The sequence below is a fragment of the Astatotilapia calliptera genome, chromosome 11 (genome assembly GCF_900246225.1).
Source record: "Astatotilapia calliptera chromosome 11, fAstCal1.2, whole genome shotgun sequence".
Taxonomy (NCBI): domain Eukaryota; kingdom Metazoa; phylum Chordata; class Actinopteri; order Cichliformes; family Cichlidae; genus Astatotilapia; species Astatotilapia calliptera.
The window spans coordinates 19,183,398-19,196,345 of NC_039312.1; the positions used below are offsets into that span (position 1 = coordinate 19,183,398).

Consider the following 12,948-nt stretch of genomic DNA (forward strand, 5'->3'; position numbering starts at 1 on the left):
AATACTTAAACTTGTGAATCTTATTTTATATTTTGAATGCAGGCCTTTGACATTAAGCTTGAATAATGATATGAGTCCTCAGGCTTATATGTGGGCTATTTTTTGACAAATATTGATTGAAATCTGTCTGGCCCCTCGGTGAAGACTGAACTATTTATAGGTTGTCACATAAAACTGTTGAAAGATACTATCATATATATCAGCCATTCCATCCTACTTGAGAGGTTTCATCTTGACCTTTATGTGAATGACTTTCCATGCTGTGTTTAAAGAAGCAGAAAAGAAGTCTTGATAAAATACCAAACACACGCAAAAAAGATTTTCTTTAACATTAGAAATTATGGATTAGGATTATTGACAACCTCTGCATTCCTCATGTACTGATGGTCATTCGAATAAGACTTTACGTCGACTTAATTGTTTTCAAACGTCTACCTGCTGTGCTTATTCAGAGAATGTTTTAATTTAAACCCTCTAGCAAAATGGAATCGAAAGCCTTTCTAAAAATCAATAAAGCATGCAAAGATTTTACCATTGTTTTGTGGCGTACGTGCTGATTAATTAGAGTGTGTAGAGTGTAAATGTGGCCAGTAATACCGTGATTTGGTAAAAAGCCAATATGGGTTTGCTCAGGGGAATGTTTTCAATAAATAAGGCCAGGAACCAGGCATTGATAATACTGGGGGATTGACTCTGCTTACACAAGTGGCTTAGTAGTACGTGCGGTCTGATATTTCTCAGCTCTGTAGTGGGGATAAAAAAAGCCCCAGGCTCCACATCTCAGGAAAACAACCAGACTATAGAACTGTCGGGAGAATGAAACTAAACAACTGAAGCAGGGCCTGTTTCAGCTCAGCGCTGCTGTGTTTAAGCACGTCTATTGGCTTGATTTAGTTGTTGTTGTTGTGAGTGTTGTGAAATTGGAAATGTTGTGTCTGAGATGACGACAGTTAATCTTGACATCAGCTGATGTTGGGCACTCCTTTTCTGTACTCAGGTTAATCTTAATTATTAGATGGTCTGTGGAAATCATGAAATGTTCTCTAAGTGGCACCTTTTTCTTTTAGTGAGGTGACTTTCATGCTGAAATGCCGCGACGCTCACAACCATCACTGCAAAGAGAATAGCACCATTTTGATTTTGGTGTATTGATTTCTTTTAGATCGTTACTAATATCAGTATTTAGGCCAAAGCAAGGCCATTATCAATAATGCTGTTCAACCATATGTTATATATCATCTGTGACATCAACAAGGCATTTTCACCCAGAGAACTGCTGCTCACTCAATCTTTTCTCTTTTTCAGACCATTATTTGTAAACCCCACATGGTTTAGTGGGAAAATCCCAATAGATTACTGTTAAAGCAGGTATACCTAATGAAATGGCCGGTGAGTGTATATAAATAATAATTATTATTATTATTTTAAGCCCCAAAGATCACACATGAGTAAAAAAAATAAATAAATAACAAAACAATGAACAATAATGTCCACCAAGTTAAAATCATTAAGGATTCACGTGACATGTGGAAGGCAATCAGAGTGAGTAAGCCAGTTTGCGGAGCTGCTTTAAAAAACGGATTGAATAAAATAATAAAAGAGTTTTTCTAAATAAACACCTAACACTGATCATTGAGACCCATTCAAATTTAAAATATATTAGTCTGAATGAAAAAAAAATTAAAAACTGAGAAAAAATGTAGAACATAAATCGGTAATCAATCCCAGAGCCTCGCTCATAACCTATTAATAACGCAGTCCTGTCCACCTGCAGAGCAGCTGCCTGACTCCTGACATGCTACATTAATAGAAAGTTGAACCTGTTTTAGTGCCTTAGAGTTTGTAGCTCTTAGTTCAGAAACTAGTTTAGCTAACTTTGCATGTATTTTCCGCTGGAGCAGAGAGCATCTACGCAGCAAACAGGATTGAGTTGACCTCCTCTGCCCTTTTCTGACACTGTTTCCATCCCCCTTATCTATTTCCACTGATGCAGCTAAGAGCATGTCGTGATTCGACGGGGAAAATGATATCTTGACTCATGGGGGATTTTTAAGTGATGATTGAATTCTTCGAGCTCTACAGGCTCGCACTAATATTAACTAAAACACTGTCACCAATGAATCTTGTGGTTAATTAATTATAGATTGCAGCCTAAACAAATTCTTTGTGTGTGTGTGTGTGTGTGTGTGTGTGTGTGTGTGTGTGTGTGTGTGTGTGTGTGTGTGTGTGTGTTCTGGGTTGTTCATTAAAGTGTCTTGGATTTTGCATTAGTCTGAATCATACAATGTAGCCTGTAACTCATGGTGAAGAGAGCAACATGCCAAAGAGGTACAGTGCTCGGTATGTTTTTTAAGTCCACTGTCAGATGGGCAGAGCGTGTATTTTCTCTCCCTTTTTTTTTTGTTAACTGATGGCAGGTCTCTTTCACTCTCTCTCAGTCGTGTCCCAGTCCTTGGGTTTTTTATTTCCTCGACGGGATCAGTCTATATTCTGCAGTCAAGGTTATGATCTGGATATTAAGCGAACCCAGCTGATTTGCCTCAGGCGACTGTGTACTCCTTAGAGAAGCATGAAGACGGGGCTTCAGGCCACCGTGTTCTGTTTCTATTTCCCTCCCCTAATGTTAGCCTGAGCCTTGTTCTGCTCCAATTGAGATGCATTACGACTGTTCAGAAAATCAGCGCTCCCATCAGCGTTGTCTTGGAAACTGTTGAGCTTATCAAGCCTATATGACCCAAGGACAACTCGTACACCTGAATAGCACCGTCTCTGGTTTTCCTCTTAAGGAAGCTTCAAAAAGGCAGCATGTTTTAGACACTTTTAGAAACAAAATACACCTGGTTGTATATTATGATTTTTAAAAAACAAAACAAAACAAAACTGCTATACAGAGGGTTCACATTTGTCGTTTAACATATTTAGCAGGACAAACTTTGTGTTTATTAGTAACACTCATCATCTCTTTCATTTGCCCTCAGTCACGTACAGTATTATCTCCCTGCCTTCCTCTGAATATTCTTTTATACATATAAACATGAAATCCCTAGAAGGGAGGATCCTCGCTCGCAGTCATAAATTCTAAAGCGAGTGAAGTGCTGGATCCTCTTGCTGAGTTTTTCCAAATGGTTGTGAGAAATAGTGGTTGTGCAATCTCTAAAGGGGGATTAAGCCTGTGGAGAAAAGGAGAGGAGGGGAAGATGAAGAGAGACACAGAGAAGGATGTGAAGGAGGAAATTGTGTTTTTGTAGGGAAGTAGTGATGGCAACCGCTATTGAAAGGAGAAAACATCACTAAGAGAGAAACGGGAGGGAGTGGGGGTGGGGCGGCTGGGAACAAGAGTGCATGATGACCAGGATGGAGGTTTAAAAGAAAGATGGAGGAAGTGCAGTATGCTAATGGCTTAATAAGAACAATGGAGAGTTGTGGGTCTGTTTAACGTCATATGAAACCAGGCTGTTTAAAAGAGACTTCAAAGAGACTAGCACCCAACATAAACTAAACTGACAGACACTCACACAGAGAGGCAGAGCCCAGAGCACCAGGGAGACCGGAGGTGTCCTCTGCCATGCCTGATTAGAAATACAGTGAGTGGAGAGGCATGGCTGAGAGACAGCAGTAAGCAGGAGTGTGTGCGTGCGCATGCTTTTATTTAATGTATCTGTTGCTTGAAGCACTGCTCTCTACATTCGCTGTGATCAAATGGCATCTCCGGAAAGAAGCTGACATCCATCCGACAGCATTTTTGACATGATGCTGTGAACAGGAATATGTAAGTTTTTCTGTGATGGAAAGCTCCGATGTTGGTGTCCTTATTCATATAAGAGCTCTGCTATGTATGTGTTGCACCAGAAATGGTGAAGAGAGAAGTATATCCAAGATTCTGCTACATTGTGTGGTTTTGTGTTGTTGTTTCATAAAGGTCAAGCAAGGCCGACGCAGTCTAGCAGCTGTCAGTGAAACAGAAAGGACGGAGATTGCAGAGCGAGTACTGAAATTCAGCCTTCCTGCTAGTCCTGGAATTTGAACAAGTTTGAGAGGACGGAAAAAAGTGAGATAAACAGTCTGGTAAATTCCTTCAGGATATCCGGGGGAATCTGAATTTTCCAAATCGTTATTTTCCAGGAATCTACTAGGAACGATTTTATAACTGGCATGTTTTGTTTTATGATGGTTTTCAGTCCAAATTGTGACAAAAGACCAAGCTGGGTTTGAGTTTAAAGTGCATTACAGATGTGGTCGGGTCCTGCACTGTGGCTTACAGGAAAAAACAACAGAAGATAACATCAACGGTAAAGCAAATGTGAGAGCTATAAAGAGATACAATAACACATCCTATAGCATGGTGATTTTGTAAGTGCGCTCAGCTTTTTCACCAATATCGCTGCACAAACCTCTAGCACCTCTGCTGTGAACCATAACTAATGTTAGTAATGTGAACATACTGCACAGTTCAACACTCAGTACGGTAGCAGCTTTACAGAACGCAGCAACCCCTGTAGCCCTCCTTCAGTCACGCATGAGTGCAGACTGCCAGATGCCACAATGATCACCTATTAAACATTAGTTTCTTGTATAACTGTATATAAAGATGTTAGGGACAATAGCAAGACTGTATATAAAAGATAGACCTGGAGATGATTTTGAAGTCTTGGGTTTGGCATTTTGCCCATTGTGTCTTTGGCGTTTTGGAGCCAGTTAAAAGAGAATGTAATGAATGATTATGTTATTATGGTAACTAATGCTAGAAAGGTTTTTTGCATCCACACTCACATATGTGTGCTAATTAGTTTTAACATCTTACTATAATACAAAAAATCTGTGCAAACAAATTTGCCACACAGATGCATTGTAGGCCCCTTGACGAGCTTTATCCATATCAGACATCATGGTGTCATTATGTGTCCTAGCAACCACTAGGCTAAAGTGGCCCATTTTTAGCATGCAGACCTTATCTAAGCGACCATCTAAAGTATATCAGTCTGCAGAGAGCATGAACAGGTCAAACTGTACAGTAGTGTGAGTAAAACAAAACTAAAAGATTCTCACACTCTAAATGGTTCTATTTCCCGCTGTCAGAGAAGTGCGGTAAATTTGCTTTAACACCACAAACATGATCTAGAAGTCCAGTTCTGTTACTTGATTAGCTGCAGTCGATTAGCCCGTCAGTAGCCACCAGTAACTAAAGGCAGCCACTGCATTAATTATGACTTAATTAGACCCTAATGGAACATAATTTGTTGGTTATGTAAAGATTCGCTTCCTGTACACATGCTGCCTTTTCAAAGAAAAGTAACGGAGACCAAACATTTTCTTTGTACCAGATTGTAAAGATGTTTATTTCTGGTATAGCTCTGGAGGTTTTAACATCCAAAGAGCTTCACTTCCTGGTTTGAGTATTTGTTTTTTCATCCCAGGTCAGGAAGTTTCCATTTGATGACAATTAAACAGTTTTTATTTGTTATATTACCGGTAATATTTTTCTATCATTCATACAGAAATACGACATTTACATTTTTATTCACATTCACATTTTTTCTGCTGTTTAGTGGCAATATTTAAAACACAGTTATTTTTCTACGTCTTAAAGTAGTCCTTCACAAATATGATAGATTAAACAGTAATGATATACACAAAACGTATTTGTCTGAAGTGTGTTTTATGTATAAATATCTATGATTTACACATCTATGTTAAGCTCTATGTTACTAGCTTACAATATCCCACTTACTATATCCTCACAAGAGAGTTTCCCTGAACTTGCTTTTCCCCTACAGATATTTAAAACAGATGTTTAATGTTTATTTTAAAATGTTTTTATTTCTTATTTTAAAAAAAATCTTGTAATTAATATTTATTTTGTGTGTCTGATGTTATCTAACGGAGCTGCAGAAGTGATGGTCAGGAAATGTTTCTAAAGGCTGATATGAGGTGGTTTGCAATAAGTGCTTTGTTTTCTTTTATACCTTACTCAAACTGAAACTGGTCGAGTGGCTAAGTGGGAACGTATAAACTGATGTAACATGTTACATTTTAACCTTGTCAAAAGTTGGTGGTGGTGCAGCAGTTCAATAGATTTCATTGGATGTTTTTTTCTCTCCCCAGGGGGTGAGAGATCACAGTTAAGCATGTATGTGCTGGTGGATGGATGCCCTGCACCAATTTTTTTTTCTTTCGCGTGTGAACCTGAGAGATAAAATCTTGCAAAGTTACAAAACGCTGTGAAGTAGAAGACAAGCTGACAAGACCTTTTTAAATTTACGCCTCCAGTTGAGTCAGCTTTTAATCCGAGAACAGTAATTTGCCCAACTCTGCTGGAGAGTACATTAGTGATGATTATTGATAAGATTTCATCAATACCAGTGTCATTATTGATTCTGCTAATAGGCCTTATTCTTTATCTATTTGCTTATCTATTCGTTATCAATTTTCTGTGTGAGGAAAAGGCCCACAAATGTTTTATTATTTGAAACAGAAGCAGGATAAAAACGGCTTTCATGTGTGCACTGCTCTGAGTCTGATGCCATAATTTCTTACTCTGGAGCTGCATCTGATAGATTAGATATTCTAGTTCTCGAATCCCATCCCTGGACTACATATATGCACATCATATACGGAGAGTACAGCTCTAACCTGAACACTAAAACTACTTGACTCACAGGAACAGAAGTCTGAGGAAAGACAAACAGTTAAATCTTCCCTCTTGTTTTCTGCTGTACACGGCACTTTGTGCTTCCAGAATCCTATCAGGTGGAATTTAGAAACGCTGCTCTGCAGTTCTCTTATTTCCCTGGCTGCTAAGCAAACCTAAACTAAGCTAAGCTAAGCTAGCTGTGCACAAACATCGTTTTTTTTCCCTCCCGGGGGCACGAGAGAAACCACCGTGGCCAAATTAATTTTCTCCCTTCTGCTTGTGCTGCTGCAACCTGAGGGATCATTGAGGCAGAGAATCAGCCAAAGAGAAGGGAGATGGTGCTGAAGGAGAGAAGGAAAGGGGAGCAGTGGAATTTTAATGTGGCTGTGTCTTGTCTCTTGCTGCCTGCCAACGAAAAGCAATTACTATCATAGCTCCCCTCTCTGCTGTGTGTGTGTGTGTGTGTGTGTGTCCGTGTGTGTGTGTGTGTGTTTGTGCTTACCTTTGAGTGGGTGTCTGACTGCACTTTAGAACACAGGGATTTGGTATGTTAAATGTACAAAGGGTAGATTGGCTCATATCCTGCAGGGTATTTGGGAACACTGATATACTAGATGGTTGTTGTGTAGAACTGGACAGTAGTTAGAGTGTTGTTTAGATATCGTAAAACATTGGTTTTTAAACTTTTTGTGCCCAAAGGGCAAGACAGATTTTCAAGTCACACCTGTATAACAGCCTCTGAGTGTCATCTGAGATGTCATCAGTTCTTTTGATTGCATTTTTTTGCACCACCTGGACCTACCATACAACACCTGTAATATTCTAAAAGAATGTGTCACAAGGTCCTCTGGAATGCAACTTGCCTCCAACACCTTATCAGACACGTTCCCGCAATCCAACAAACAGTTTAGCTTCCTTTGGTTCAAATCCAGCTCTCTTTTTGAAGCGGGCCAAGCGACTCTCAAAAGGGATGTTTGGTTTCCAAGTGCCTCCTTAACTTGCTTGGCATGTCAACCTTAGCCAACTTCTTCTAACAGATGACGCACGCAGGCCAGAGGGCAGGGGGTTGACACAATGAAGCTATAAGATGGCCAGCTTACAGGACACCATCTACATGCAGTTTTCATTTTTCCCTTTTGTTTAGCTGTGGGGTCCTTGGCATTGGTTAGTTGTGGCTAGCTTGCCATAAAAATGAATTCCCCCCCCCTTGCTGTCAGGTTTTGATGTGTCAAATATTTGTAATATGCACCATCTAGAAACTGTACAAACAGACTTTTCTGGGATTTTGTTTTTTAGTTTATTTTTTAGTGGATAGAATTTGTCAACACACAGGAAATTAAAAATTCATTTGTTTGTCTTTGTGCAGTTGTGTAATGCAATATTTATGTATGGTTGTCACAAAATCCCAAGGCACACTTGGACTTAGTACACTGATGTTCTTTGGCAGCCCCATTCTGGAACCACTGCCTTTAAAAAACAAAAAACAAAATCGACTCTATAAACAATTATAAACGTTCATTGTTCTTAGATTTATTGCTTTGTTTCTCCAGTAAGACAGGAGTCCGTCATTTTGAGAATCTCACTGAGTGTAGAGACGACCACTTAGAGGGGCCCTGATAAAAAGCTTGACAGATAGGAGACAGGAGTCAGGCAGACTGATGGACAGGTGGAAGTGTTTCCAGCACTCTGAGGCTCAGAGCTGCAGGAAGGCTAAACGCTGAGTGGACTGAGTAGAAAGGTGGGAAAGATATGAGAAGAGTTGCCTCCTCTACCATGCTTTCAAAGAAACCCTCTGATGGTAACTACCCCCCACTTCACACTCTACATTTTCAGGATGCGGAGGTTCGCCTACTGTAAGGTGGTTTTGGCCACTTCTCTGGTCTGGGTGATGCTGGACATGTTCATTCTGCTCTACTTCAGCGAGTGCAACAAGTGTGATGACAAGAAGCCGAGAGGACTGCCCGGGAGAGACGGTGAGGGTGTATCACCACACAAACCCATACACAGACACATTTTTATGGCACTGTCAAGCATCAAGTTTGAAAAGCTGAATATGTATCCTCTGTAGACACCATGTCCAGACCACGAGATGGGCCTGGTGAAGGAGGGAAACCTGTGGTGATCCCTAAAGAGCAGCAGGAGAAAATGAAGGAAATGTTTAAGATCAACCAGTTCAACCTCATGGCCTCGGAGATGATTGCTCTCAATCGTTCGCTGCCTGACGTCCGCCTAGAAGGGTGAGCTGCCTCTCCCAGCAACAAGTCCTGTGTTTTGTCATGATAATAACAATAATACATCTTTTATTAGTGTTATTGTTTTTAAATGGCATGACCTATACAGTATAGCAAAATTAGGTAAACTTTAGATAGGAGATTTAAAGAAATGTCTAGTAAAAATGTCATATCTTAAAATGGAATAACATACAAAAATAAATGTAGGTTAGAAGCACCTCTGAGTATTCATTAGGAAGTTATTAAACTTTGATACTCGGAGAGCAGAGAGGGTGTGGTGCCCTCAAAGATCTCAAGGGAATTTGAACTTCCTGAAAAACAGTCAGGAGTTCCTAATTCGGTATTCATATTGTATGAAGCAGGGCCTAAATATCCTCTTTGTGTTATGTTGTGTAGTAAGTATAAACATAAATCATTATATGTTAATATTAATAACAGGAAATTGTACATGTCAAATCTATCCAGTGCCACCTAAACATCGCACAGACAGCAGAATGTTTTCCAAAGATGTATGATGTTTGGGTTTTGTTTGGGTTTTTTTGTGGTGTTCACAAAGCTTCCCACAATTCATATTATTATTTTCTTTCCAGTTTCAACCAGCTTCTGTTTTTCCTTTTTGCAAATCATTTGAAAATGGTTTTCATGGAAAAAAAACATTTAAAAGACAAATGTTTTTGGAGAGCTTTCACACTGTGTTAAAACAAACTCTGCTGAGCACCATTTGTGTTGGTTTCAAAACTGCCAGTTGAGCTCTGGTGAGAATCAGTGTGCAGGATTTCATGACAGTAGATACGGTCATGTGAAAAGGAAAGTTTACACACGGCTCTGTGATTAAATGGCTTATAGGACCACCTTTAGTTGTAGTAACTGGAAGTAATCAGTTTTTCTATGACTGTATAGGTTTCTCACATCAGTGTTTAAGAATTATTGCCCACAATGTTGCTTCAGTTCATTGATGTTTGTGAGGGTTTTTTCACAGCTGTCTTAAGGCCCCACCACTGCATTTCAGTCAGGTTGAGGTCTGGACTCTGACTTGATCATTTCAGCACCATGATCCTTTTTTTAATGCTGCTCTATTGTAGATTTGTTGCTGTTTTTGGATCATTGTCCTTTAGCCTGACCCAATTTGGGACAAGTTTTATCTATCACACAGATGTCCTCACATTTAACTCTAGGTTACTCAGTGACTGCAAGGTGCCCAGGTCGGTTAAAGCAAAACAAGCCCAGCTGTGCTGATAGTTGCTGATGTGCTCTGTTTGGTTTTCAACAACATAACTTGACCATTATGGTCAAACATCTCCTCATTTGGTTTGCCTGTTGAAAAGATATTGTTCCAAAACAATTGTGTGGGTTTTTTTCTCTCAGATGCAACTTTGCAAAATTACCATATTTCCCGGACTACAGAGCGCACCTGAATATTAGCCACACAAGCTAAAATCAGGGGAAAATCCTGTTTTGTACATACATTAGCCGCACCTGACTAAAAGCCGCAGGTGTTTCAATGTTGACTTATCATATGTAAGAGAATATGCACAAAGGGAATTGTCAGGAAAGAGATGGCTGTTTGGAGACACACCCCTTTTTTAAAATATTTTGAAAAACAAGTTATGGGTACATATTTGCATAACTTTTTAGGTATATGTACAAGTAGTGGTAATTACAAGTAGGAAACATGTACTGTGCTTCATAAATGAGTAACAAATGTAGTACATAACAATAACCTACAGCACACCAGAAAAATAGATTCAGACTACCTTTTAGGCTCAGGTGCAGCGACACGGCTTTAACAAGAAGAAAAGTCAGTCATTCACCACCATCTTCCTGCGCTCTAAAACCACCAAAGTCCTCTTCTCCAGTGTCGGATACGAACAGGCTCAGGACGCCTACGTCCTCCACTCTCCGCTTCTCTCCTTCGTTGTCACTTTCAAAACAAAAGAAATCCTCGTTGTCAGTGTCAGAGTCGAACACCCTCTGAAGGGCCGTGGCGGTGTCCTCCTCTTCATCATGCAGCAGTCCAGCCCTTCGAAATCCGTTGGTGATCATGGATGTTTTCACACTTTTCCACGCTGTCAGATTCCACCGGTGGAGTTGAGCATAACTTGCTTTTCGCAAGTTTATCGCCGCTCGTCATCCACGACTCCCGCTGAACGCATAGCGCTACTTTGAAGTTTGTTTTTCACGCTACTTGTACAGCACTATGTTGCCTGGCGGATGGACATGTGACCAACATACCACTCTTGAACCCCGATACTGTGTGTCTGATCACATGCCCTTCCGCCAGGCAACGTAGTGCCGTACAACAGCGGAACAAACAAAACAAATCGTCTTACGATATGACAAAAATCATGGACAATCCACAGAAAAGCCGCACCTGACTAAAAGCCGCAGGGTTCAAAGCTTGTGCAAAAAGTAGCGGCTTATAGCCCGACAATTACGGTAAGCCATGCTGCAATGTTCCCTTTAAAGAGAAGCAGCTTTCTCCTGGGAACTAAATAAGCCATACTTATTTAGTCTTTTAGTAATTGTGCTGTCATGAACTTTAACATTCAGTATGCTAACTGAGGCCTGGAGAGTCTGAGATGAAACTCTTGGGTTTTTGCCAGTTTCTCTGAGCACTGGCACAGTTTGACCTTGGGGTGAATTGGCTGGGTATCCAGTCCTGGGAACATTGTACACACCTGAATGCTCCAGATCAACAACTCGAGTTGCTCACACTCACACTTGCTGATGATCAGTTAATCAAGTGCACCCATCTGCTATTTACACTCTTAATTCCTATGGAAGCAGTGAGGGTGTACCTAGTTCTTCACAGGATTGCGTGTGAATACCTGTGAAAATGTTCTTTTTGGGACTGCATGTGGTTTTAGAGCGATTCATTCATTCAAGGCTGCTGTTAAATCCAGCTGATGGTAAAGTGCTACCAGAACAGTTTTCATTAGCACATCACACAGGGATTTTTGTCTGATTGCTCACGGTCACAAAGAAGTAAAGCAGAGCCGTGCTTGTGTTTATTATATGTGTTGTAAAACTGCTTGACATAGCCAACCTAACAGTAATTGTGTCTTAATATTGCAATCAGTGAATGAAAGCACCATTCTGAGCACCTTTATTCTGCAAGGTTTCTGTAAAGTCATGAATGAACATGTGGTGACTGTGGGCAGTCATATTTACACAATTGCTGCCCATAAATAAATCCTAAACCCTGTCACAACAGCTAAAGCATCATTTTAGTGATGTAATGTTTTTTTCAACAACACTTTTATAATATAAGTTATGTGTGTAATTCATATATCATGTGAGCAGAATTTCAATGTTGACTGTGTCTGTGTGTGAGTGCAAGCGGTTTTAGGTTGAAGGTTGTTCAGTCTTCAGACAGGCAGACGATGTGCATCCAGCCAACAGCTGAAAAGATATGTCAAGGTTAGCTCAGGGAGGTGGAAAGCAGCCCCCCACCCCCCCCCCCGTCTTTTTTTTTTTTTTTTGCTTCAGTAGAGGAACATGCATCAGAAATGAAGGTTTTTGGAGCGATGGAGAGGAAGACTGACTGAGAGGCGCAACAGTGACAGGAAGGGGCACATGCACAGTAGACAGGCAGGAGAGTAAGAGGACCTTGATCCGTGAAATGGGTTTTAGTCTTTGAGCGAGAGTTGATTACTAGGTGTGTTTTCACTCAGCCTTCCCCCCGTCTATCTGCTTTTCCAATTAGTAGATAAGACGGAGTCAATATCGTGCAAGGGAACGTGTGGCTGCGTGTGTGTAGGAGTGCATGCATTTGTGTCTATTTCACTGCGTATTTGTGTGTGGATCAGCAAGTTTAGGGAAACTGGCTGAATTCATCACAAATGAGGTTGTCATTAGCTGATACTTTAAAGGGGGGAAAAACTCACTTGTGGTTTTTTAAGGCCCGAGCACTAACAGTGCGAAGGCCATATTGTAATTAATTTGTTGCATTATTATGTTTCTGTCAAATGAATCTGGGGATTTTACTTTAATAAACTCCTCATAGTTTAATGTAATCATCTTCATATTTGATCAGTCTTGAACTAAAGACTTTGGTCATGCTAAATTGTGAAGCTTTTGACTTTC

The 12,948-nt window shown here is 40.3% G+C and overlaps 1 protein-coding gene across 5 annotated transcripts in view; it reads left to right on the forward strand.

Annotated features, from left to right (window-relative positions):
• Positions 1-12,948, forward strand: part of galnt1 (UDP-N-acetyl-alpha-D-galactosamine:polypeptide N-acetylgalactosaminyltransferase 1) — a 55,889-nt gene that overhangs the window by 24,351 nt on the left and 18,590 nt on the right. For 4 of the 5 annotated variants that reach the window (XM_026183850.1, XM_026183849.1, XM_026183852.1 and 1 more), the window contains 2 exons: positions 8,465-8,604; positions 8,700-8,868. In XM_026183850.1, the coding sequence (XP_026039635.1) occupies positions 8,466-8,604; positions 8,700-8,868 (308 nt within the window). In that variant the 5' untranslated portion in view covers position 8,465. Of the gene's footprint in view, positions 1-8,181; positions 8,370-8,464; positions 8,605-8,699; positions 8,869-12,948 lie in introns of all 5 variants that reach the window. The other variant, XM_026183851.1, reaches the window with a different exon arrangement.